The 25,965-nt window shown below is 48.2% G+C and overlaps 1 protein-coding gene across 3 annotated transcripts in view; it reads left to right on the plus strand.

Moving 5' to 3' along the window:
- Positions 1 to 25,965, plus strand: part of fat1a (FAT atypical cadherin 1a) — a 68,416-nt gene that overhangs the window by 26,031 nt on the left and 16,420 nt on the right. For all 3 annotated transcript variants that reach the window (XM_047045698.1, XM_047045696.1, XM_047045697.1), the window contains exons 4-13: positions 1,814 to 1,875; positions 6,368 to 6,697; positions 7,276 to 7,495; positions 8,797 to 8,936; positions 15,503 to 15,778; positions 16,205 to 16,415; positions 17,143 to 21,216; positions 21,907 to 22,103; positions 22,485 to 22,638; positions 24,719 to 24,952. In XM_047045698.1, coding sequence (XP_046901654.1) covers positions 1,814 to 1,875; positions 6,368 to 6,697; positions 7,276 to 7,495; positions 8,797 to 8,936; positions 15,503 to 15,778; positions 16,205 to 16,415; positions 17,143 to 21,216; positions 21,907 to 22,103; positions 22,485 to 22,638; positions 24,719 to 24,952 — 5,898 coding nt within the window. The remainder of the gene's footprint in view (positions 1 to 1,813; positions 1,876 to 6,367; positions 6,698 to 7,275; positions 7,496 to 8,796; positions 8,937 to 15,502; positions 15,779 to 16,204; positions 16,416 to 17,142; positions 21,217 to 21,906; positions 22,104 to 22,484; positions 22,639 to 24,718; positions 24,953 to 25,965) is intronic.

The raw sequence follows: 25,965 nt of genomic DNA on the forward strand, positions 1-25,965 counted from the left end.
GAAAGGATATGTTCAGCGTGACCTTCTTAAAAAGCCATATCAGTAGACCCAGCTAATCTGGATCACAATACAGAACAGTACATCCCTAAAGCGCAGTGCTTTATTACAATCAGAAAGCTGTCCTTTCATTCTCTAAATACACACAATTTCCTGCCCATCTTGCTTTAATTAGCTTTATTCTGTGTTTTAATCGCCAAAACAGAGTCAGCACTCATGGGAAGAACTGTCTTTGTCTGTCTGGGGTGCTGCTAGCTCACTGCAAACATGGTACCTTCTTTCTTCTATTGCAGTGCCCGTTTGAGGCAAACTCTAGTGCAGTGCTAGTTGGCGTGTTTATATTTAAATCTCAAGATCCATGGCGCCATGGCTTAGTGCAGATCAACGTGGCGATGAACACGTTTATATTTATTTGTCGCAAGATCCTATAGCGCCATCGCTTAGTGTAGCGAACATGATGGTGAACGCCTATTTATTCGGCGCAGACCGCTCATCTGACTAACTGCGCACTTGACACTGCACGACCTTGGGTCCTGAGCAGTACAACTGCCAAATGCCAACCTCCTACACTGCCTGGTACGCAAGATAATCCCGACACCTTTAGAGTTAAATAATAGATGACATTGTACTTTATAGCTTGCAGTCTAGGTGGTAGGAAGCCTCCAGTAGAGAGATAGCAGCAGGGAGACAGAGGGAGAGATAGATACACATTTGCTGTGTAGGGGAATGGCTATTTAGAGAATTGTAAGTTGTGGCTTGCTATTCTGGTGCCGAGCACATGTGCCATTGATGGGCTTGGGTTTCGGAAATCCTTGTTTTTATGCTAATCAGGCACGGTGCGGTTGCCAGGCGTCTCTGGTGCGGTCGGAGTTGGCACGTCTGCTCTGCACTCAGTCTCTGCAAAGTTGCAATTACGTCTTGGGGTGGGAAGGCAACGGTTCTTATTTAGAGTGGAGAGACTGGTCGTAATGCCCAGAGCCATTTCCTCTCTTCCCTATTTTCCATCTCTCCTCCAAACCCCTTTCTTAGAGTCAAATTTGAGTCCGAAAAATAAATCCTGATTAGAATCTGGTGATGTCCGGCCCCTGAGGTATTTTGATTTCAGTCCTAAAGCCTGCAGCTCAGCGCTTGTGTCGCTCAGGGATCTCCTTCCCTGTGTAAAGAAAGCATGACTACCAGTGAGAGCCTCTCTAGGCACCGAAGATCCTTTGAACAAACGACGGGATCCGGATTGAAATCCCCCTCGTCCCTCGTTCTCAATCCTCCCTCTCTAAGTAACGGTTGTGTGGGCGGAGCTCCTGATGCTGGAGCCTGCGTCTGATTGGTCCATGTGTTTGTTCAGCTTGCGGCCTGAGCAGCGCAGCAGAGAAAGCGGGTTCTTAGCGGCCCCCCGTGATATTTAACATGTAACAGACAGGGGTCTGAGACCGTGGGCTGTCTGGCCACTGGGTTGAGAGGAGGGTGGGTCAACTTTCGACGAGGTCACCCTTTTTTCCTGTCTAGACTCACAGGTGATTTAGAGGAAGAACTGCTCACAGGGGTTCGAATTACATAACAAAAACTCAACTGTGGCCCTCAAACAGTGGTAATCAGGAATGTGACACGGTTGTTCCAGGTTGAGAGACAAATTGGGGTTTTGTTGAGTATCTTCAGACTGCTGAAGATTGACATCATGTGCCTGTAATGAAGTTTGTCCTCATCTTAGCGCTTTCCTTCCTAGATTGATGTAGCCTGGACCAAAGATATCCAATATTTTTTATAAAGGATATAAATCGTCTGACAACAGCACTAATACAATTCTGTCTTTGTCCCACAGGTCTGGTGACAACTACTTCTAGAAAACTCGACAGGGAGCAACAGGATGAGCACATTCTTGAGGTGAGCACTGTTTTGTCTGGTTTTGACCCGCTAAACCAAAATAAAAGTGAGACGGAAAGACAAACAGCAGACGTCCTTAGCGACACGGACGAGTGTGTTGCTTCGCTGTCTGTTTTAACAGGCATTAGCAACGTGTCGACAACGAGACCCTCAAGGTCAAACCGTCCGCTCCTGCGTCAGAAAAGTACTAGCCGTGGGTGAAAACAGAACGGGAGAGACACAACTTTAAACCTTGACGTTCCCACCTAGGTTTTTTTATCCCACCAGCACTTTGGCACGGCTACAGGCGGTGCCAACCCAAACAAGCCATGGCTTGGAGATACAGCGCATTCTGCACATGGGGAAGGGATTTTGGAATCATTCCGCTTGGTTCAGATTTCCGGGGATAGGGCGAAGGGGAGGAGGGAGAATCCGGGTGACTACTCCTTTGTTCTTCCCCAGTGTTCCGTCTCGGGGATCGAACAAGCCGAGACAGGAAGCGACTGTCGACGGAAGGGCCAATGTTTAAACTTGTGGATTTTAATTGATCCCTCCCTCCCTCTTTTTCTCTCTTGTTCTCTCTTTTTCTTGTTCTCTTATATGCTCTCTCCCTCCCTCTGTCTTTCTCTCTGTCTTTCTGCCTCTGTGTCTCTCCAAAGCAAATGTCGATCTAGCACTTTTAATTGTGTGCCAGGCATTGAAGTGGAGCCGATTGCTGTGCCTTTTAATTATCGTTATGGGTTGCGGCATCCGAGTTTCAGCGGGCAATGATTAATACCGATGTAGCCGGTGCCAGCTCCACTCCTGTGTTTTCATACTCAATTTGTACAGTGCGTTGCTCTAATTGCATTCTGGAACTCTGAGTAAATGATAGTACACATGGGAGGAGGGCGGCGAGGGCACTCTGCTCCTAGAGTGAGGCATTTGGGACACATTTAAGCATGGCCACTTCCATCCCAGTCCTCACCTCCTCCCTCCCTCTCTCTCTCTCCCTCCACACCTCCGGGATGGATCATGATGTGTCCGCCTCCCATGAAATAGCATTTGATCACAATGGGCCTTTCATTTGGAGAAGTGTCTCACATCAAGATCAGGGTTTGGGGAGAGAGAGAGGATCCCCAAGGCAGAGGTTCACGTGTGTTTGCACACACACACAGACATGCACACACCTGGGTTGTTATGACTGTTGGGCAGGGACTACCATAAACACTCGCATATCTTTAAGTATGTGATTTTGTCAGCACAAACCCAGACTAGTCTTTTCACGGCACAAACCAGTTATCTGTTTTTGAAATAGTATTCATTTGTCCTGTTGATGAAATGTCCTCGGACAGACTTTTAATAGCACCATTAAACACTTGGCTCAGAGCACTGTGGCAAGCTTTCATGTTTGGACAAATTAAAATGCATTAGAACACTCATACACTTCTATTCTTTTCACCAAGTGCCTCTCATTAACTGTAGTGTTTAATCACGCTGGACTCCCTCTCTCCCCAAAACATTTTCAGTTTTTACTTTGCAAAACAAATATATTATAAACGAGAATCCCCGTTCCAACTGCCACACGTGCACCCTGCCATTGTGAGCAGCTCGATTGAAGCCCAGGATCACTGGCTCCTTCCGTCAAACATCTGAGTGTGGGGAGGGGCTGGAAGGGGGAGGGGAGGGGGAGGGAAAAAAGTAATTTGAGGCAAGTAACTTTTGACCTAAATACCTAGAATGTGGGTAAGTGAGAACAGAGCAGCTCGCCCTGCGGGAGCCCTGCAGCCATGGCAACTTCAGAAGTTTCTCTTGCGGCGCTGGTCACTGTTTGGTCGCGATCCAGCAGGAAGCTCTTTATGGAGCCAGCTCTTCCTGGAAGGGAGGGAGAGAAGAAGGTAGAGGGAGAGAGGGCAGTAGAGAGAGAGGGGGGGCAGGGAGAGGGGGGCAGGGAGAGGGGGGCAGGGAGAGAAAAAGGCAGAGAGAGGGAGGGAGGGCAGTAGAGAGAGAGGGGGGGAGGGAGAGAAGAAGGTAAATAGAGAGAGAGAGAGAGAGAGAGAGAGAGAGAGAGAGAGAGAGGGCAGTAGAAAGAGAGGGGGGATAGAGGGAGGGGGTAGAGACCCTCAAATACCACTCCTAGACCTACGCTCCCCCTATACACAGAGACACACACACACTATACCCACTACACCTTTACGCCAGCTGGCTTCATTAACCCCCAGGGATAGAGCCCCCTGTCGCAGGGGTGTGTGTATGTATAAACATGTGGAGCTATTAAGGCAGGAGTTCTACAGCCTTGTTTGCTCCAGATGGCAAGTGTAGAGAGAGGGGGTGCTTTGAAACTTTTACAGTGGGGTGCGGAGTTGGTCGTTGGTTTTTGGTGAATGCACGTGGGCCAAGAAGTGACGTCGGGAGGTGACAGGATTTTCAGGCAAGCTCAGCAAACATCCGGCCCCAGTTGGTGGTCTGAGTGTGGGAGGAGGAGGAGTAGAGTGTGGGTGGGGCGTTGGGGTTAGAGAGGGGGCGAGGGGCTAGAGTGAACAGCAGAGAGGGCAACATGTCAGGACATGTTGACCAGCCCGAGACCTAGAAAGAAACACATGGTTCTCAGTATGGGTGAGAAAATAAGTAAACATGTCTTCTCATTCTATCTCTCCAGACTTTTCACTTGGTCAGCCAGTAAAGATATAAAAAGGAGGGGTAGAAAACTTGCTCAGTCAGACCGCACACAGACACACAGCAAAACTCCAGAGTTAGTTGAAGTTTTGTTTTGCATTTATTGTCAGTGTTCTCATTTTATTTCTCGGTACACTATTATTACAGTGCAATTTAAGTTCATTGCAGGTTGCTTGTTCAGGGTATTCTCCCTTCCGCTTCACTTGCAGTAAAGAATAGCAGGGGCGACATTACCACAGTCAAAGCCAAATGAACTCATCTGGCCATGATGAAAATGTCGATTACCAAGAACAGGAATAGAACCAACACATCGCTCCCAGGAGAGGAGCAGGGGTTCGAAGAACTGGATGGGCCCTTGTCTTTCCATTTAATTAATTTTGTTAGGGCCACTAGCACGGGCAGCCATGCCCAGGCCTGGAAAAACACAAACACATTATGACAGTAATTGGCAGCTATAGCACCAAATGGCGTGTGACTGGCCCAGGTCTCCCAGAGTGTTTTAACTAAAGCGCTGAGCAGATGTTTTTAAATGACTTCACTAACGTTTGTTCCAGTCTTTTATTTGTCCGCTCTCTCCCGCTCATCACACATTTCTAAAAGGCCCATGAGATACCAACCACAACAGCTACTTCTGCTTGGACTAGATGGAGGAATGAAATGGTGTGTTTGTTTAGGTCAGCTTATAGCTCTTGGTTTGGCATCAAGCCCCTGTAACTGTGCATTTTATAGATTCCACACAGTAGACGGCTAATGCAAACCTCGTACTAATGAAGTGCTGAAAGTGGCGTTGGCCAGTGAAATCTAGCAAGCCAGGTTGTGAGGCATAACGCTCTTGCTCACAGACTAAATGGTGGACTGGAAATCTCCCTTGTGGGACTCTTCATAAGTTAAACAACAGAGGACCTATCACATCATGCTGTGTCATGTGGCTGCGTCTGGTCGGGAAATGCTGTATAAATAAACTCTAAGTATTTTATTGTAATGTGCAGATGTTATTCTGATACCAAAAGACCATCATTTACCCCAAGAGACTGGTCATGTGACAAGCATGAGCCTTTCGGGGACGGAACCAAAGAAGCATGGTCTCTGAACTGTCTCGATTTGTCAAAAAAAACAAAACTAAACAATGATTCGCTTTGCATACTGATTCTATTCCCCATGACAAGAAAGAGAGAACAATTCAACTTTGATCAGCTAGGAGTGTGTGACAGCCTGTTTGCAGCATTCCTTATATTTGTTCCCGGAAGCCCCACATGTGTTAGAAACGATTATTTGACAGCTAATCTCAAAGGGAATAGACTTCAATTTTTTTCTGTCAAATGACGCTTCGAGAAACACTAGCCAGTTATAATCAGAGAAAAATAAAGGGAGGAGAGAAGTCAGAAGAAAGATCCAACGATTTAATGAACATGTCATAACAGTCAGTCATTACGAGTTCCGGAAATGTAGTTTGTACGCCTTAAGTGATGGTGTTTTTGCGGCACGTTTGTTGCACAATCTCTTCACCGACTGTTCCGTCACTTCAATGTGACAGTAGAGAAGGCCCGTGTGAACTGAGCACGCAGCGCGGCATCCAGGGTTCCGTTAATGCAACAGCTCAGCAGCAACAACAGGGAGTCTGACATGGTTTCAGAAGGAGTCACAGAAGGAGATTCACAGTGATTCACGCGAACACCGATGCCATCCTATTTCCCTCCCTTCTCTCCGTCCATCTGTATGGTTTATCATCGAGTGGAATGCCAAGCACAATATTTTCTCTCCCTCCTAGTCTCTTGGCTTTCCCACCACCAATCCTCCTTACCTACACCCATCGATACGCAGAGAGATGCGTTTTGACATTCCACTCTGTCTCTCCCAGATCACCGTCACAGACCATGGCGTGCCGGCCAGATCCACCACGGTCCGCGTCATCGTCAAGGTGCTGGACGAGAATGACAACCGCCCTCTGTTCCTGGAGAAGACCTACAAGATCAGGCTTCCGGAGCGAGAGAAGACGGAGAAGGAGAGGGCCCTGAAAAGAGACCCCCTGTACCGGGTCATCGCCTCGGACCGCGACGAGGGAGCCAATGCCGAGATTTCCTACAGCATTGAGGAGGGCGACGAACACGGAAAGTTCTTCATTGAGCCCAAGACGGGCCTGGTATCGTCCAAGAAGTTCTCCTCGGCCGGGGAGTATGACATCCTCACGGTGAGTGTCTATTACAGACTGTTGCTACTCTCCCATAACTGTATGCTTGCATTCCTGGAAGAAAAATGCAATTCCTTTCAGATCAGGAAAAAAGGCTTTTATTACCTTTTAAAGACTTACCCCTGAAAATGGGGAGACAGGCCCGTACATAGCTATCGATAGAGAACAGACTAGATAAAAAGGTTATTTTGGCACACATTTGGAAAGAGCTGTGGTGAATTATGGGATGCTCCAAAGTGTCTGGTGATAGAATTAGCTCCTGCAGACCACCCTTGGCTTTCTTACCCAGCACCTGTTCATTGGAGGATGCACGGGCAACAGGTGCTCCACTGTTATTGTTCCCCCACAGATGACCGGCTGACCGGTCGTTGATCTCGGTCTCACGGTGTCTTTCCGCTCTCGCTCTCTCTCTCTCTCTCTCTCTCTCTCTCTCTCTCTCTCTCTCTCTCTCTCTCTCTCTCTCTCTCTCTCTCTCTCTCTCTCTCTCTCCCTATATAAAAAAATAACCCCTCCTTTCTCACAGGGTCTCTATCTCTCACACTAATATATGTATATATATATATAAATACCCCCCCCAGATCAAAGCGGTTGACAACGGCCGCCCCCAAAAGTCGTCCACTTGTCGCCTGCACATTGAATGGATCCCAAAGCCTGATGTTCCATCTGATGCACCCCCCTTGGCCTTCGAGGAGCCCCCCTTCTCCTTCTCTGTCATGGAGAGTGACCCTGTGGCCCATATGGTGGGGGTCATCACCACGGAAACCTCGGACCAGACGCCTGTCTGGTTTGAAATCACAGGTATGGCAACGTCTGTGCATTAATTCATTTCCGTGTGTGTGCGTGCCAAAGAAATGCACTCTAGCTCACTAACAAGTGTGCGAGTGGTGTGTGTTTTTTGTGTGTGTGTGTATGTGCATGATCTTGAATGATTATTTAAGGGAGTAAATACCTTGCAGGTATTAGCTTTAATTGCTAAGCAACACCATTGAGTATGTATGGAACTGGAATCATTCTCCTAATCTCAACTGTGCTTAATCTCTTAATCTCTATCTGCATGAAATGCCACAGCATCTTTCAATATATGAGCTATTTCCTGTAAACTCTATCTCTTCCTTCCCCCCATCTCCCCCCCCATCCTTTCCTCCTTTTAACCAACTTCTGACTGACAACTCTTCTCTTCCTTTTTGTCCTTTTCTCCTGCTTCTTCTTTCTGGAATGTTCTTTTTTGTCTCTGGGTCGATTCCTTCTTTTTGCAAGGCGACATAGAGGCAACTGAGATGTTTTACATTCTCCAGATGTCCTGTGACCACAACTGTACAGCAGAAGGTAGCTGTTGGGCTGGCTGGAATATGTGTCTGTGACGTCTGTGTTGTCTGTGCATTGTGGTTGTTGTGACTGAATGTGACTGACATTGTAGTTGTTGTGACTGAATGTGACTGACATTGTGGTTGTTGTGATTGAATGTGACTGACATTGTGGTTGTTGTGATAGAATGTGACTGACATTGTAGTTGTTGTGATTGAATGTGACTGACATTGTGGTTGTTGTGATAGAATGTGACTGACATTGTGGTTGTTGTGATTGAATGTGACTGACATTGTGGTTGTTGTGATAGAATGTGACTGACATTGTGGTTGTTGTGATAGAATGTGACTGACATTGTGGTTGTTGTGACAGTGTGAGATGACTTCAAATGAGCAATAAGCCAGCAGTAACAGGACTAGGAGGTTTTTTCCCCCCTGCCCTTATTTGAAAAACTCTCTGCCCACGATGGACGGTAAAGTGTCTCCGTCTGCTGGTTTGTAAAACACCATGGCCCAAATATGTTCCAGTGCATGCCCTTGACAAAGTCAAGCCGTATTGTGAGGTGTGTTTGCATCCAGTGCAAAGGGCTCATGCGCTACATACAGGCTGTTGTACAGCGTAGACTTGGACAATCACACGGATCTCTCCCAGCCTCATATCCTCTGTTAGCTTAGTCCACCAGCTGCACTACTTAACCAGGTGGTGATGTGCTACTAATTTCCTGTCTCTCTTCATTCATTGTGCGTGAACACACCCGGACTCTACCTCCTCTCCTCCCTCCCTCTTTTCCACAGGTGGCAACTATGACAGTAGGTTTGACGTGGGCAAGGCCAGCGGAACGCTGATCGTGGCCAGGCCCCTGGACGCAGAGCAGAAATCCAATTACAACCTGACGGTGGAGGCCACAGACGGAACGCGCTCAGTCAGCACCCAGGTAATTGAACCGCTAATGAAACGTTATGGTGTGTTTGTGTGTGTGTGTGTGTGTGTGTGTGTGGGGGGGGGGGTATGGGTTATTTTTCACGCAGTTAGAGGGAGGGAGGGAGGGAAGGATGGAGGAGTGGAAATAGATAGGTGGAAAAACCATTGTCCGCTATGACATGTCATGGCCGGGTTGACTTCTGTGATTGACAGGAAGTGTTGTACAAGGGAAGAAATGAGTAGGGTCTGTTTACATGATAAAGATTTCCATTTGCGTGCTTGCGATGCCTCTCTCACTTAATGAGATAACTTTGTTTTCTGATAAAATGTCCATGTCAGCCGTCAACCAAGTTAAAGGTGAAAGCAAATTTTAATGAGACGGGTCCTTCATGTTGCCTGTCAGTAAGATTCTGATGCTTTTTGTGTTTTGAATTTAAACTACGTTTCTGCCACAAAAATTATTTGTCACTTTGGCTGGGGTGAACTGGACAGAGAGATTGATAGAGAGAGGTAGGGTACTGTACCTCTCCTGACCAGCTGGGAGATTCTGTTTTGATTAGACTTATGTGTCGGGTCGAAAGCCGTCGCCAGATTCTTCTCCAACTGGGTCGCTCTCGTCATAACATGTGCTGATTTGCAGACATTCCATCTCTCCCCCACCTCCTGTTTCTTTCATCTCTCCCTCCTCCTATCCCTCCATCCACCTTTGGCAGCGAGCTCCAGGAATCTTCCATTGTCTCATTGCTGGAGCAGGACAGGAATGGAGAGAATGGCGTTGTCTAGCCAGACCTCTTTTGTAAAGTGTGCATTCCTTCCCCCGTCTCTACCCCTCCTCCATTTCCTATTCTCTCTCCCGTCCTCCTCTCTCCCTTCATTTTTCTCTTTGTCTCTCGCTCTCTTTCTCCCTTCGATCCCCCCCCCCAGAGACACAGCGGCGTACAAAACTCTTCTGAATGTAGATGGTGAATGAATATGCAAGTCTCACTGCACTTTGTTACAGCTACTTTGACGGACTATCACTTTGTCAAGGTCACACGGGGAGTCTAAACTCAAGTAATGTAAAGCACATGGCAAGCTTGCACGTGTGCATACACTTGAGCATTTGCCTGTAGTTTTTGTTTGGCGAGTCATGCATTTGTTTGGTGTATCTGTGATGTAGTTTACCAGCAATATCACGAGTCATTGTCAGGCTCGTCACGGCGAGATCTCAAACTTTTGTGCACACTTTAGCCCTTTAGGTGTTCACTTCAATAGACACATTTCGTATCGTATGATCTGCACTCACTGAAAAGGTTTTGTAGCCTTCTCACAGGGCTCTTCAGCCAGAAAGTGAAAAAGAGAAAGTCTGTATTGTTGTCACTGTCTGTGAATGAGGCCTTTGATCCTCTGGTTGCAGTCCTCCACAGAGCCTCGATTTGAGCACCGTTGCCGCCGAAACGGTTTTTAGCCCCCCCCCCCCCCCCCCCCCCCCCCAAAAAAAAAGAAAAACTGTTGACGGAATGTTGGCATCCTTAGTGGGGCGCAACACCGTCAGAAGCGTTTAAAGATCACCTATTGTCAGGAAAGCATCTCTCAGTCTCACGTCTTCTCCTCCTTGTCACACATCGCAGTATTCCAGACACCTTGTCAGCAAGACAGGCAGCCTTTTCACTCACGCTGCACGCGGCAGCGTTTCAAGTCCAAGCCAGTCAAGTTCAAAGAACTAAGTAAACTCATCGTCGGTTATCTCCAAATTATTTCTCTTCTTCTGTGTGTTTTGACCAGAAGCGGGGGTTGGGGAGTGGAGAGGGGGTCGCTCTTCATAAAAGAAAATGACATAACACAATTAGCCTCTGTACTGTCGGGGGTTCAAAGGCACCCTACCACTCCACTCCCCTTCTGGCTCTCGTTATCGTGACTGTTTTGCGGAGGCCTTTCAGCCATCACCATGAATCACTCACAGGCCAGAAAACACACACACTGGGAATAAACATGTCTATTGTGCTCCAGCACGTTTTGGGCTGTGTGTGTGTGTCGGCGTGTCTTAACACGTATGCAGGGGTGCACATGCACGTTTGTGTTTGCCGCACCCATTTACGTTTGAGAAACACAAGGGGCGTCAGGGTGTTGTAACACCTCCACATCACCATGCTGTCTGCCCGCCCTGAGACAAAGGCTCATCTGCTTCCATCCACCTTCTACACCACATAGAGGCATTCAATACAAACATTAGACCATTACGTTTCAAGTTAAATTGGTATTTAGAAGAAGTACAGGTACAACAAAAAAATTGACTCACTAACTGACACTCCAACCTAAATTCAAAACGGTTCAATGTTTTTACAAAACTCTTTGTCCTGTCCAAAGTGATGGCATCTGGGCAGAAGGAACACTTGCTTATTTGTTCCTGTCAACAGAATGCTACATGTAGTTCTCTCTGCCAGGGCTTCTCAACCCCGTGCTCATATTAGTATCGACCAGGCAGTTTGTGCCCGTCGCCAACTGGTCCTTACAGCACTAACGTGGCAGACCCAGCCTAGGTGGAAAAGACCCACTGTACTAGTGTTTGTAAATTGTTATACTACGTTAAGGAAACTTGACATCCCTGTAGAAGTGTGCTTCAATACACTGTTTTGCCTAAATGACCAATTTGATGTGAACTATGTAGTTACATATTTGTACAAAAATACAAAATGTATGACTAGAATTTGTATTAGTCATTATAACATAATCTGGTCAGTGTGATTTGATTTCTACATTCCTTTTGTCTCTTACTTATATAGTACCTATAGTACTGAGGAAAACCCTAAAACAAGAGCTTGTCTGCTCTGACCAACAAAACAAGATGATTACAATCCCTTGAACAGATTAAAGATGAGCAACGGAATTGGTTTGTACTTTGTTTGGATTGTTGCAATGCTGTGCTGTTTACCGCCGTAGCTGCTATTAGATCTGCAGACAGACACACACAAACACGCACCTCGTGAATGAGCACAACGTTTTCCTTATCTTCCAAATCAAAGTCATGTGGCTCTGATGCCAGACGGCCTGTCCTATTTTCTCCTGTTTTCTTTCTCTCTCAGGAATGCATTTGTTTAGTTTTTTTCCATGTTTTCTCTCTCTCTGAACTTCTCCCTCGCTCCCTTTATTTTCTTCTCACTTTCTACTCTCCTGCCCCGTCTCTCTGTCTCTCTCTTCCCTTCTCTCCATTATTTAAAAAGCGCCACATTTCCTGGCGTAGCTTGTGAGGATTATGATTATTCTGTTGGGTAGAAGAAAGCGTAAACAAGAACACTGGACCTCTGTTGGTCGCGGGCCGTTTTAATCCTATTTTGGGAACATGCTCTGTGCGCCTGGTGCCAACCCCCTGCCTGGGCCCAAAACCTGCCACTTGGCAGGAGGGGGTGGCATTTTCTTTCCTGCACATGGCAGTGGCGAGTGGGCTAACGCTCTGGCTGCCCCCGTCCTGGAAGTGACGAAGGGTGGTGACAGTAGCTCTCCTTCTGTTCATTTGATGTAGTCTTGTATTTCTCTGTAAGGCAGTACTTTCTTTGAGTGTGTCGTGCGTGTGCATGTATGACTGTGCTTGAAGTGTTTTTTATGCATGAGTGTGTGTGTGTGTGGGGGGGGGGGGGCTACACTAGTGGCTGTTTGGCAGGTTTGAGAACACAGACCTGGGAACCCCATCATACCCCTCGGTCCCCAGAGTCCTGCTCACTGGTCTTGGAACAGCCCTTTGGAGCTGGTGAGAAATGCCTGAACACGGTCCAGGCCAGAGCTGTGTGTGCTTCTACAGTATGTCTTCCTCTGTCTCCCTGTCTGACACCAGGTTGTTGTGGCTCCATGTCGGCTTCTGTCTGCTTATCTCTGAGAAATCGTCTGATTCTGGAGAGAAGGGCACAGCATTTTAACACCTCACAGACAGGATCTGCTCTCTCTCTCTCTTTCTCTCTCTCTCCTCTCCCCTCCTCTCACTTTCTCTCACACTCTTTCTCCCCTGCTCACTCTTTCCCTCTCTCTCATCTCTCTTCTACCAGCCCCATGCCATCCTGCCCTGCAGGAGAACCACAAGCTGTTCTGTGCACAATCTGTTCCAGCTCTCTTTCTTTTCTCTTTTATCTCGCTCCACCTCTCAGTCTCTCTCTTCATAAATATCCCTTTCTCTTTCTTGCTCTCCCCCCCCCCCAGTCTCTTTTCTATTTTTTGATCCCTCACTACAGTTCTCCTTGTATCTTCCTTTCAGTATCATCTCCAGTTGTCTCTTATCCACTCTTAAGCACCTTTTCTTTCTTTCTTTCTTGGCTCTGATCGCCAACCTCTTTCTTCTTCTCTGCCTCTGTGTCAGGGCCCTCTCTTCCTGCTCTCTTTGTCTTTTGCTCTTCCTCATTCTCTTTTTTTTCTCACCCTCCTAGCGCTCTTGCTCCTCAATCTCTCCATCTGTCACAGATTGTTCCTCTGCGGTGCTCCCACGGGAGTGATCTACAAAGACTTGCGGTCTTCGTCTCTTTAACCGCAGTCAGACTGTATCATGCAGATTTCTTCAGGGGGTAAATCCCCTTTTAAGAGCTGTTGAACCTCATTTTTCAAAATAGGGATTTGAAGGGGAAAGAAATGACATGTCAATCAAATCTTCCCTGTTTCATGTAGATTCATACAGGACTGGAGGATGGCTGTAGACACGGTGTCCCCACCCTATGTATTTCTCTTGACAGCATTATCAGTCCCTGGTGCCTCACGAATGGTCCTCCCTTCACAAGACCTCTATCTGTAGCCAGCCAGATTGAGACGCATTGTGCGAGAGCTCCACTCTGAGGGGGGAGGGCTGTGTGTGTGTATGGGCCAAGTGTGTGCATGTGTACATGCGTGGAAAGTGGATTGCCAGACCCCCGGGACCCTAGGCAGTGTGACGTCTGGCATGACATGAAACGAGATGCTTGGAGAAAGATAGACTGGGGGGGGGGCGCTCAGGGGCCCCTACCCACTTCCCACTGCCACACACGCGCAACACACACACGCACAACACACACACGCACAACACACAGAGCAGAGACCCAGTTCTTCACACCTCTTAAGGGTTTTCTGGTCTGTTTCTAAAAGCATCACACTGCCATCCAGGTCACCAGCAAACTCGCACCAGAGTTTCAGGCTCTGTAGGTCGTGAGACCTCTTATATTTAGTTCCCCCTGAAAACAGATCAACACTGCTTGAATAGTTTCTTAACGGCAGATAACGTTCAGGATGCCGGTATACTGACATATCTCACATTGGCAGCGTGCAGCGAAAGCTTGCCAGCTTGAGCTCTTACGGTGGAGGCTAGCGTATAGCCCCAAGTCCCACCGGTTGATAGCATCTGCGAGCCCAGCCAACACTGCCAGCATCACAGCACTCGACAGATTGTGAACGTTATCACCCCTGTCAGATTATTCTATAATTGTCTCTTGAGCTACACTGGCAAAGCTCAGGCACCCGTCAGTAACACCCCAACAGTCATTTTCAACTTTTGGCAAGGAGTGGCTGAGGAGAATTGCCCGTTTCCAGCCACCGTTCCCAGAGCTTGGCTGTGCTTGTGTATTCCCATGTGGGACGCTGCCCCCTAGTGTCTGGTATGCAGGTGTCTAATCTGGGTTTGAGCCTCTTTGTTCCCCATGTTTGGCTTTGGCGGCGGCTTCCCTGCTGGTCTGGGACAGGAGGCTGGCATTCCATCAGCCCCTCTGTAATCCCCTCGTCGGAAGTCCAGTAGACGGGTGGCCTGTGTTGATAAAGCACGGCCTTGCTGGAATTGTACTTTTTTTCTCCCCCCACCCAGTTTACAGGAGCGAGTGAGATGCGTTTGCTATCACAGCACCACAGTGGCATCGCGTTTTAATGGAGCAGCGTGTTCTCTGGGGTGTGCGATAGTGTACGTTCGTACATGCCAGTGATTAGAGTTATTGTCGTTATTATGTATGCCTGAAAGAATCAGCTCATTTTCAATTAATAAACCTCAGTTTATTCCCTCAATTAGTGTCAAAATCACACTGACAAATCTGTGTCAGACACATGCTACCTGACTGTGCTAAATATTGCCTGTAAACGACTGGATGCTGTGTTGAGTGACTGTGAACGCTGCGTCTGACACGCTCTCCAGCTGATTTCAGTCTGTGAGACCACCTGTGTCTTCATCACATGCTCTGTGCCACACTCTGTCACACAGCTCCCCATTCATCTGGATGCATTAGAGGCTGGCCAATATCGATCTCTGCTTTTTCCTCTCAGTGGTTGCAAGTGACCGTGCGGTTAAAATATTGCTTAGATCATTAAATGCATTGATCGTGTTGCCCATCTACACAACACCCCTCATTACCGGTAAGAGATAGAAGGTGTTGAAGACAGGGAGCGAGGGAACGAGGGATGGAGGGAGGGAGCGAGGGAGAAGAAAGGGCGGCATGAAGGATGAGAATAAGCGAATAGATAAGAGGAGGCAAGGTGAAGTGGAGGTTAGATGTGACTTCAAGGGAATAAATGGAAACCAGGGGAGGGGACAAATACAAATGAAACCTCTTGTGTTATGAAGGACTTCACATCAACCATACCCCTTCTCCATCCATCCCCTGCGTCTAGGTGTTGATCCGGGTCATCGACACCAACAACCACAGGCCCCAGTTTTCCCAGCCCAGGTACGAGGTGAGCGTGCCCGAGGACACGCCTCCAGACACCGAGGTCCTGCGGATCGGTGCCACCGACGAGGACGAGAAGAACAAGCTGACCTTTACCCTCCTGAGCAGCACCGACCCATTCAGCCTGAAGAAGTTCCGTCTGGACCCGGGCACGGGCGTGCTCTACACGGCCGAGAGGCTGGACCACGAGACCATGCGCCGGCACATCCTCACCGTCATGGTAACTGTTCTGTTACTCTGGTGTGCTAAAACTGGGCTACGCTCTACAAGCTTTTGATAGCCGCTGTGCAGCTGATTATTGAAATAGATTTGGTCAAGTTTGTGTTTGTAGATTATTTATGACTTTGTTTCTCATGGGTGCATTACATCTATCGGTATGCATAAGGGGGTTGTGTGATCTTCTGATTTGCATAAACTAATGACAGACAGATCAATATGTCAATGCTGTTGTTTTTTAATTAGACTGAGAATTTTTCCATTTAATTGCATTACTGCTGGAAAAAGAAAATGATCTATTTAATTCTGTCATAACTCATATCTAGTTTTATTGTCTTTCTAATTTTCTCCCTGTGTTTGTTCCTTTCTACTTCTCTCTCCTCCTCTCCTCTCTCCCTCTCCTCTCTCCTTCTCCTCTCTCTCCTGCTAGGTCCGGGACCAGGACATTCCTGTCAAGAGGAACCTTGTGCGTGTCATGGTCAACGTTGAGGACACTAATGACAACGCTCCCTGGTTTGTGGGCTCGCCATACACTGGTCGCGTCTACGAGTCCGCTGCCTTGGGGTCCGTGGTGCTCCAGGTCACCGCTCTGGACAAAGACAAAGGCCAGAATGCAGAGATTATCTACAGCATCGAGTCAGGTAGCAACCCCCGTTAAACCTAAGCAGGTCATTCTTGGCATGTTAGCCATAACTTCCCCGGCATCGCTGTACTAGCATAGCCTCAGTAAATAAACATGCATGATGATAGCCCTAGTTAGTGACCAGTGGAAACATGTATGCTAGTCATTCAGAGATCCCCAGCCCACCAGGTCCTGGTCATGAATGGCATGCTTCAACAACAGTTGGAGGATAGAAGACTTTGTCAGAGAATCTTTAACGTTCGTGGGAGTAGAGCTTATGCCCCCTATGAATTTCCCACAATTGTTTTCTCAGCAAATATCCTGTGTGATTGGAGGGAGGGACATGTCGTTCTTAGTAGGGCCCTTTGTTTCAGGATGTGCATTTTTGAGATATTTGAGATGACACAAGCTAATTGAAATGTAACTTGCCTGAGAGAGTGAGTCATGTTGAACGTCAGGGCTGGCAGGCTCAGAATACAGAGCGGTAATGTTCATCGGTTGCTTAGTGGCACCCGCACTGAAGGGAAAAATAGATGAGGACATTTATCAGCCTGAACTATTTCTATGACATTATTTCATTTGCACAATGTTATAATTGTCCTCAAGATTTCAATTTGGTAGTCTCTCATCAAGAGAATCGATAATTATACTCAAAGTTAAATCGGTAAAGTACTTTAGATCAGATCGGAAATCCATGCCATAGCAACTCTTGTAATATATCACCCCCCCTCCTTTTTTTGGAACAGGAAATGTTGCAAACTCATTCACCATTGATCCGGTGCTTGGGACTGTTACCGTGGCGAAGGAGCTAGATCGAAGCCAGAAGAACCAGTTTGAACTGTCTGTCAAGGCCACTGATAAAGGAACTCCCCCATTGTCTGCCACAACTACAGTCCACATCATGGTCACCGTGTCCGACAACGCCACCCCCAGGTTCACCGAAAAAGATTTATCTGCAGAAGTCAGCGAATTGGCTCTTCCAGGAAGCTTTGTGAGCCTGGTTACAGCCACCAGCCAATCGTCTGTCTTCTACCAGATCAAAGGCGGGAACGTCAACAATGCCTTCGACATCAACCCCTATTCTGGAGTGGTGGTGACCCAGAGGGCTTTGGACTATGAGACCACCCCAGAGTACAGGCTCACCATCCAGGGAACCAACATGGCTGGCCTGGCTAGCAACACCACCCTGATGATCCACCTGAAGGATGAGAATGACAATGCCCCTATCTTCCTCCAACCTGATTTTACTGGAATGGTCAGTGAGTTTGCTCCTATCAACAGTGTAGTCTTGACCAGACAGAACACTCCACTGGTCATTCGCGCCTCCGATGCCGACCGTGACCGCAACGCCATGCTGGTCTACCAGATTGTGGAGCCTTTCGCCCATAATTACTTTGCCATTGACTCCAGCACTGGAGCTATCAGGACCACCACAGTCCTGGATTATGAGCAAAGAAGTGTTTTCCAATTCACAGTTCAGGTCCACGACTTGGGCATACCTCGCTTGTTTTCAGAATCAGCTGCCAATGTGACCATTGAGGTCATTGATGTCAATGACTGCTCGCCACAGTTCAGCCAGGAGCTTTACGAGACAACGGTCGTATTACCAACATACAAAGGCGTACAAATTATTACGGTTAACGCTACAGACTCAGACTCTGGACCAAACTCCAAACTTTTCTTTTCCATCTCTGAGGGCAACATTGGCGATAAATTCAAAATGGATCCAACCACTGGTGTTATCTCCATCCAGAATGTCACCCAGCTGAGAAGCAGGTACGAATTGAGGGTGAGGGTTTCGGATGGCCGGTTTACCAGCATGGCTTCGGTGAAGATAAACGTCAAGGAAAACAAGCAGAGCAGTCTGAAGTTCACCAGGGAGTCCTACAAGGCCTACGTTCAGGAAAACTCCTCAGAAAAGAAAACGTTAGCTGTCATTGCCGCCGTGGGGAGCCAGGTCAACGAGCCTCTCTTTTACACTATTCTCAACCCTGATCGGAGGTTTCAAATAAGCCACACCTCTGGGGTGCTTTCTACCACTGGAATAGCATTTGACCGAGAGGTTCAGGACATGTTTGACATTGTGGTTGAGGTCACAAGGGAGGATACATCTTCCGAGGTCTCCCATGTTCTAGTTTCCATGACTGTGGAGGACATGAATGACAACCAGCCCATATTTGTGAACCTGCCCTACCACGCTCTTGTCCAGATTGACGCAGAGGAGGGTCAACTTATCAGGCAGGTCACAGCTGTGGACAGTGACATCGGACGCAACAGTGAAGTTTTCTACTACCTAAAAGAACATCACGAGCACTTCCAAATAAGCCCCTCTGGAGAGATCTCCCTGAAAAAGAAGTTTGAGAAAGAGTCCTTGAATACAGAGTTTATAGTCAGTGTTGGAGCCAAAGATGGTGGCGAACCAGCTCTATCGGCGGAAGTATTGGTCTCTATTACTGTAGTAAACAAAGCCATGCCAGTGTTTGAAAAGCCTTTTTATAGCATTGAAATCCCAGAAAACATCCCGTTGCATACTCCTGTGGTTCACGTTCAGGCCAACGACTCTGAAGGGCCGCGCATAGTTTACACCATCTCTGAGGGAGACCCATTCAGTCAGTTCTCCATCAATTTCAATACAGGAGTCATACACGTGATCCAGCCTCTAGACTTTGAGGCCCACCCGGCCTATAAATTAAGTGTAAGAGCGACTGACTCCCTTACTGGAGCTCATTCCGAGGTGTTTGTAGATATAATTCTAGAAGACATCAACGATAACCCACCTATATTCCTATCAAAGTTGTACTATGCCAACATATCCGAAGCCTCGGTTATTGGCACATCCTTCTTACAGGTCTCGGCCCAAGATCCTGATACAGGCAACAACAAAGTTCTCTTTTACCAGTTGGTTGAGGAAAAAGGTAAGAGCTCTGAGTATTTCAGCATTGACCGTGCCACTGGAGTCATCTGGACAGCTCAAATGCTGGACCACGACCAGATCCAACAGCACAAGCTTACAGTCCGAGCCGTGGACGGGGGAGTTCCCGCCCTCTCCAGCGACGTCACTGTGACTGTAGATATCACCGACCTGAATGACAATTCCCCAATGTTCACGGAGAACGTTTACGAAGCGACAGTCAGCGAGTTAGCACCCAGGGGCCACTTCGTCACCCTAGTCCAGGCATCCGATGCTGATAGCTCAGACACAGGGAAACTGGAGTTCACCATCCTGTCCGGTAACGAGGATCAGAACTTTGCCATAGACAAAAACACAGGCGCCATTGTCATCTCCAACCACCGAAGGCCCCACATGGAGCCTCTGTACAACCTCAATGTGTCCGTGTGCGATGGGGTATTTAGGAGCTCCGTTCTAGTGAAAGTGACTGTCATCGGGGCCAACTTCCATGAGCCCACATTCCCTCAGCTTGACTATGTGGTGGAGCTTGTGGAGAATTCCCCCGTTGGCACCTTGGTTGCTGAAGCCAGAGCCACAGATGAAGACTCAGGCATGTACGGACAGATGACCTATCACATTGTCAACGACTTTGCCAAGGACAAATTCTCTGTCAATGAAAATGGAGAGATCTTTACCCTGGAAAGCCTTGATCGTGAAAATGCCATTGAGAAGGTCATTCCCATCTCTCTCATGGCAAAGGACGGAGGTGGTAAGGTTGGCTTTTGCATCATCAACGTCATTTTGACAGACGTCAACGATAACGCGCCTCAGTTCAGAGCACTCGAGTACAGAGCCAACGTAGCGTCAGACGTGCAGAGAGGATCTGCGGTGCTCAAAGTTGCTGCGTCGGACATGGACGAAGGGAGCAACGCCGACATCACTTTCACCATTGAGGCTGAGGTCGACAACGTTGAAGAGAACTTTGAGATCCACCCGCTCAGTGGAGTCATAGTCACCAAAGAAAGCCTCATCGGACTGGAGAACGAGCTCTACGCCTTCTTCGTCAGGGCAAAGGATGCTGGGAATCCCTCCAAACAATCTGTTGTGCGGGTTTACATCAGGATCCTGGCCCCTGAGGTCCCAGTCCCTAAGTTTGTGGAAGCGCACTACCGGTTTCCCATCGCAGAGGATCTTCCTATTGGCACAGAGATTGACGTCATCCAGGCTGTGAGCGAACAGCCAGTGGTCTACAGCCTGGTGAAAGGCAACACCCCAGAAAGCAACCAGGACCAAGTCTTTGTTGTGGATCATGACACAGGCACCCTGAAGTTGGAGAAAAATCTGGACCACGAGACCATCAAATGGTACCAGCTAACATTGCTGGCTCAGAGCAAGTATGAAAACTATGAGGTAGTGGCAACAGCCGACATCAACATCCAGGTGATAGACCTCAACGATAACAAGCCTGTCTTTGAGTCAGACCCGTACGAGGCCGTGGTGGTGGAGAACCTTCCGAGCGGCACTCAGGTGATCCAGGTGAGAGCCACGGACCTGGACTCCGGCACTAACGGTCAGGTGGTCTACAGCCTCAACCCGAAACAGAGCTCAGAGGACATTCCGGAGCTGTTCGCCATCAACAGCGAAACTGGATGGTTGACCACATTGAAGGAGCTGGACCGTGAGAAGAGGAGCCAGTGTACTGTAGCAGTCCTGGCCACTGACCGTGGGGACAAAGAACAGCTGGTGACCGGGACCACTGTGGAGGTGACGGTGGCGGACGTGAATGACAACCCACCACGGTTCACGGCAGAGATCTACAAGGGCACGGTCAGCGAGGACGACCCTCCTCCCAGTGGCGTCATAGCCATCTTGAGCACCACAGACGCCGACACAGAGGACATCAACAAACAAGTCACCTACTTCATCACAGGTGAGTGTTTATCTTTCCAATGTTAAGGATAATTACTCAACATGAGAAAGATAATTACCAGTCTCCAAGCTAATGTGAACCCACCCTTTCCCTCTTCTCCTTTGTGCAATGGTTCAATGAGCACTGCTAATGCAAGAGCAGACACTTAAGAGGATAATTTTTGCTCTCTGAAATATTAGATGCCCTCTTCGTCGAACAGTGTTTGTGTAATTGACTAATCACAGCCAAAACCCATGGAAAAGATGTAGGTCATGCAAAAAAAAGTTTATGTTTATTTATTGCAGTATCACTTTGAACAGGAGATGCTTATCTGCTTGTGTTAATTAGCAAGTGTGAATAACGATGCCAAGATCAAATCTATAACAAGATATTGTGAGGAGCTAATGCATGCCATGCAAACAACCGGTTGTTTGCTGCCGCTTGAGATACACTTGTTATTATGATTTCTTGTGTACCAAGCATATTTGGCTGGTAAATAAGCATTTGAAATAGAAAGATGAAAAACAATTCCTTTTGTGGAAGGTGTATTAAGGATTAAACTGAGACTGGGAGGTTGAGCATTGTTTTCTGTAGCTGAAGTGCTCTCAATTTCAAGTGAAGAAATCTGTTTTCCCTCTATTTCTTGGATTCAAAGACGTGATTGTTTTGACATATCACATACACTAAAACTTCCCTTTTGACTGTGTACAGGCGGTGACCCGCTGGGACAATTTGCCATCAGGCATGTCCAGAACGAGTGGAAGGTCTTGGTCAGAAAGCCATTGGACCGCGAGGAGCGTGACAATTACCTCCTAAACATCACTGCTACTGATGGCATCTTTGCCGCCAAGGCCACCGTGGAGGTCAAAGTGCTGGATGCCAACGACAATAGCCCCGTGTGCGAGAAGGTAACGCAACACTGCCGCTGTCGCCATAGCCACTGAAACGTGTCATGTTGGGCTGTTGTTTTAGGAAGGGATGTACCTGCTCTGCATGTTAAGAACCAAAGAACGGAGGGAACAGGATGTGAAGGAGGGAAAGAGGTGGAGGGGGGGGGGGTTAAAAATGTCAATCACTGAATAAAGACTAATTTGAGGAAAATAGAAGGTGATTTGGTGTAGAGGGCATTCTTTTATCTAATTCTAATGGATATCGATGGCTGAGTATTGTTGTTTAAGTGGATACAATGTCGGTTGTCCCATTTTTTAAACTAATCACTGTCTAATAATCTACTACTTTAAACGCTCCTTCTCAACCTCCCATCTCTCCTCCCTTCCCCCCCCTCTCAGTCCCTGTACAGCGAGAGTGTTCCGGAGGACTCCCCCAGTGGAAGGCTCATCCTGCAAGTCTCAGCCACAGACGCAGACATCCGCTCCAACGCCCAGATCTCCTACGAGCTCCACGGGGCCGGCATGGAGCCCTTCACCATCGACCCCGATACAGGTGTGTGTGTGTGCATGTGTGTGGCCCGCACTCCATGGATCTTTCTGTGTGCGTGTGTGTGCGACAGCAAGAGAGAGAGAGAGAGGCTGTGAGTCTGAGTATGTGGCTGCGCCGTGTTGCTCTGGTTTGTCAGCATTGATCCTGCATAGTTGATCTGAAGCCTCTGGTTAACAAAAGTGATGTCCCACTCCTGTTCCAGTGCCTCTTCAGATTAGCAACATGTGTATTCACGCCAGTTTGTATTCAAGCCATATTCAAGTTTTTTCAGCATGTTAAAAGAGTACGTGGGTGGGCCGTGTGAAATGCAATTTGAGGATACAGACAGGCTGGCCAGCAGGGCAAGCACACATGCACACAGATGCACACACACACACACACACACACATACAGACACACACACATACACACGCAGGATGACTTTATACTGTAATTTGAAGATTTGATGGATGGGTCCATCACAAATGCCCATGTCACGCTGGTGTGTTTAAGGCTTAAACTGTCGACCACAGCCTCCAACTAAAAATGACAAACAAACTCCTAATCCCCCTTGACCATGGCAGCGGTCATGCACCCTCCACACTTCCTGATTGAATTATAATCCTTCCCCCACGTTTGGAGGGAGCGTGTTTGTGTGTTTTTTGTGTGTGTCCCTCAGCAGAAGGAAAGTGGCACAATAAGTTTTTGTAAGCAACGTTGGTGGTTTAAGTTGCCTCAAGGCAAATGTCCCTGAAGAGAGAGGGAGAGAGATAGTGGAGTTTCATCTAATGTAGAGACAGGCGTCTTGGTCTCCCCTTATCTCCTCTGAAGGAGTCCTGAAGGCGTTCTCCTCCTCCTCTACAGAGAACAGCAGGAACAACACTCTGTTTGTACAACCCAAGAATGTAAGACCCACTTAGCAACCTCCCTTATACAGAATTGCCAGCAACGCGATGGCCGATAACTTTCGGTCACCACCCCCCCCACACACACACACTTGTTAAAGTAAAGCATGCAACGCTTTATTTGACACAAGCCATTGATGGCTTTCATACTGGAGTGGAGTCAAAGGAGAGAGGACAATGGAGACCCTTGAGCTTTCTGTCCTCTGCCCTCCTCTGAGGATCGCTAGCAAGCTAATGTTCTGGAGCCGCTTCTCCGGGAAGGTTCATATAGGGATGGTTGCGCGCGAGGAACACCAAGAGGCTGCTGGGAGTTTCCCGGAGAGACTGCGGTAATGCTGGGGCGGCCTGGTGTCCTGGGGCGCCGCAGAGCAGGGGCATTCAGCTGCCAACCTCTCCACCGTCTCCTCCCCGCCTCCTCTCTCTCTTCTGGCGTTTCTCTTTCCTCGTTCTCTCCTCGGCTTTCTTCCCTTCAATTATTCACCTTCTCTCTCCCTCACTTCCTCTCTCCTCCTCTCCTCCCTCTCCTGCCGTGTCCCCCCCTTCTTTTTTCTGAAATCCATTAGCAGCTTGGAAGTGTTTTTACCCAGCGAAGTAGAGGAGGCAAGCGAGAGCACACGAGGTCTCTTCCCTCACGTTCCCTTACTCACGCATACACACAGGGTGCACACATACACAGAGACACAAACACGCAATGTGTCTCATGGCTAGACCTATATAAACACATCAGACCCAGTGATCTGTGAGGGAATCGTGGTTGTCAAAGCACTGGAGCGGGTAACGCAGACTAGAACCCTGTACGCTGAGGTGTATGTGTAAATTAGCATCTCCATTTGTAAAGGTTTTGTGATGGGCTCGGTGGCTGTCCTCCATGTTGTTTTGTACTGGCGGTGTGCTTTGGGAAGAGGCTTGGTGGGCTGAGGGGAGGACTCCTTACATCAGGCTGTCAATGGTACAGCAGCAGCTTTTTAAAAGCAAGCCAGCACCAAGCGCCAGAGCGTGTCAATTGGAGTAATGCAGAGGCATGCTTTTAAGAACCCCTTGTGGGCTTGTGCCTGTGTGCCCTTACATTTTTGTTTGGACGGCATGTGTGTGTGTGTTTGGTCTGCGTGTGTGTTTGGTCTGCGTGTGTGTTGGGTCTGTGTGTGTGTTTGGACCCGCGTGTGTGTTGTCAGTGTTTCTCACCCTCTTCCTGTTTCCAGGCGAGCTGAAGACCCTGCGCACGCTGGACCGCGAGGAGCAGGAGGAGCACAGGTTCAAGGTGCGTGCGCTGGACGGCGGGGGCCGTTACTGCGAGGCCGACGTCACCATCACCGTGGAGGACGTCAATGATAATGCCCCGCAGTTTGCCTCCGACCCCTACGCCATCACCGTCTTCGAGAACACAGAGATCGGCACCTTTGTGGCGAGGCTTCTGGCAACCGATATCGACATAGGTAAAATAATATATATACATATATATCATAAAGAATTCTGACCTTGCACCACAGAAAATATCTCAGGGGATCACCAGTTGCTACCCGAGCCTTGGTAAAGACGTTCATTTCCTTTGTTGCATACAGATGCACAGCTTTTGTGCACTGTGCAGCAAGGCCCTGCAGTACTGCAAAAATCCCTGTTCCACTTTGCACCAAGAGAGCGGGTGACAGACTTTTTAAATTGTTTATCTTTCTTTCTCTCTGTGATTCGCTTCTCAAGGGGAGTTGACATTCTAACAGACTGAACAGGAGGTTCAAACTGCGTCTCCGTAACTGGGAGAGCAGACAAGGGCTTTGAGGGCGTCTGGCGGGGGGAAGGGGTGCAAGATCCATTTGGAACAGAGGCATAATGCCAGTAGGAGAAGTAGTAGCATGGAGTTCACCTTTCATTCTGAGCATCGAAGGGGATTAGATGGAGAGATGGGAGATGTTACCCTGTTATCTTAGCCAGGGGCGATGATTATTTGGTGTCAGGGTGAAGGAGAAGGGTGAGAGATTTGATTAGGGGAGGATGTGATTGTTTGGGTGGGGGTTGGAAGGTGCACACACTGATTTGCCACAGTCCATTTGTATTCTTTCATTATGTTAGTCAGCCAAGAAGAACTGAATAGTCCTCCTACGCTCTCTCTATTTCACACACACGCACACACACACACACTCCGTTCATACGACATATTTATCCCCACGGAACACTGGAATCAAGAGATGAGCCACAGTACTTGCAGTGTCGAGTCCCTCCTGCGAACACACACACACACATTCCAGGCACGGCCCGTCCCCTGCAGCCGCCTTATCATCTCCTCCCTGAGAGAGGCTTCACTTGATGCTTACCCTCTTCAGTTTTGGCTTCACTGTAGCTCCGAGCACGGCATTCATCAGGCGCGCGGGGAAGAAGCCGGCAGGCGGACTCTCAGACAGACACCGGCCTGGTGCCCTTGATCTGAGATAAAGACTAGTTATGGAGACGCACA

The sequence above is a fragment of the Hypomesus transpacificus genome, chromosome 22 (genome assembly GCF_021917145.1).
Source record: "Hypomesus transpacificus isolate Combined female chromosome 22, fHypTra1, whole genome shotgun sequence".
NCBI classification, from domain to species: Eukaryota; Metazoa; Chordata; class Actinopteri; order Osmeriformes; family Osmeridae; genus Hypomesus; species Hypomesus transpacificus.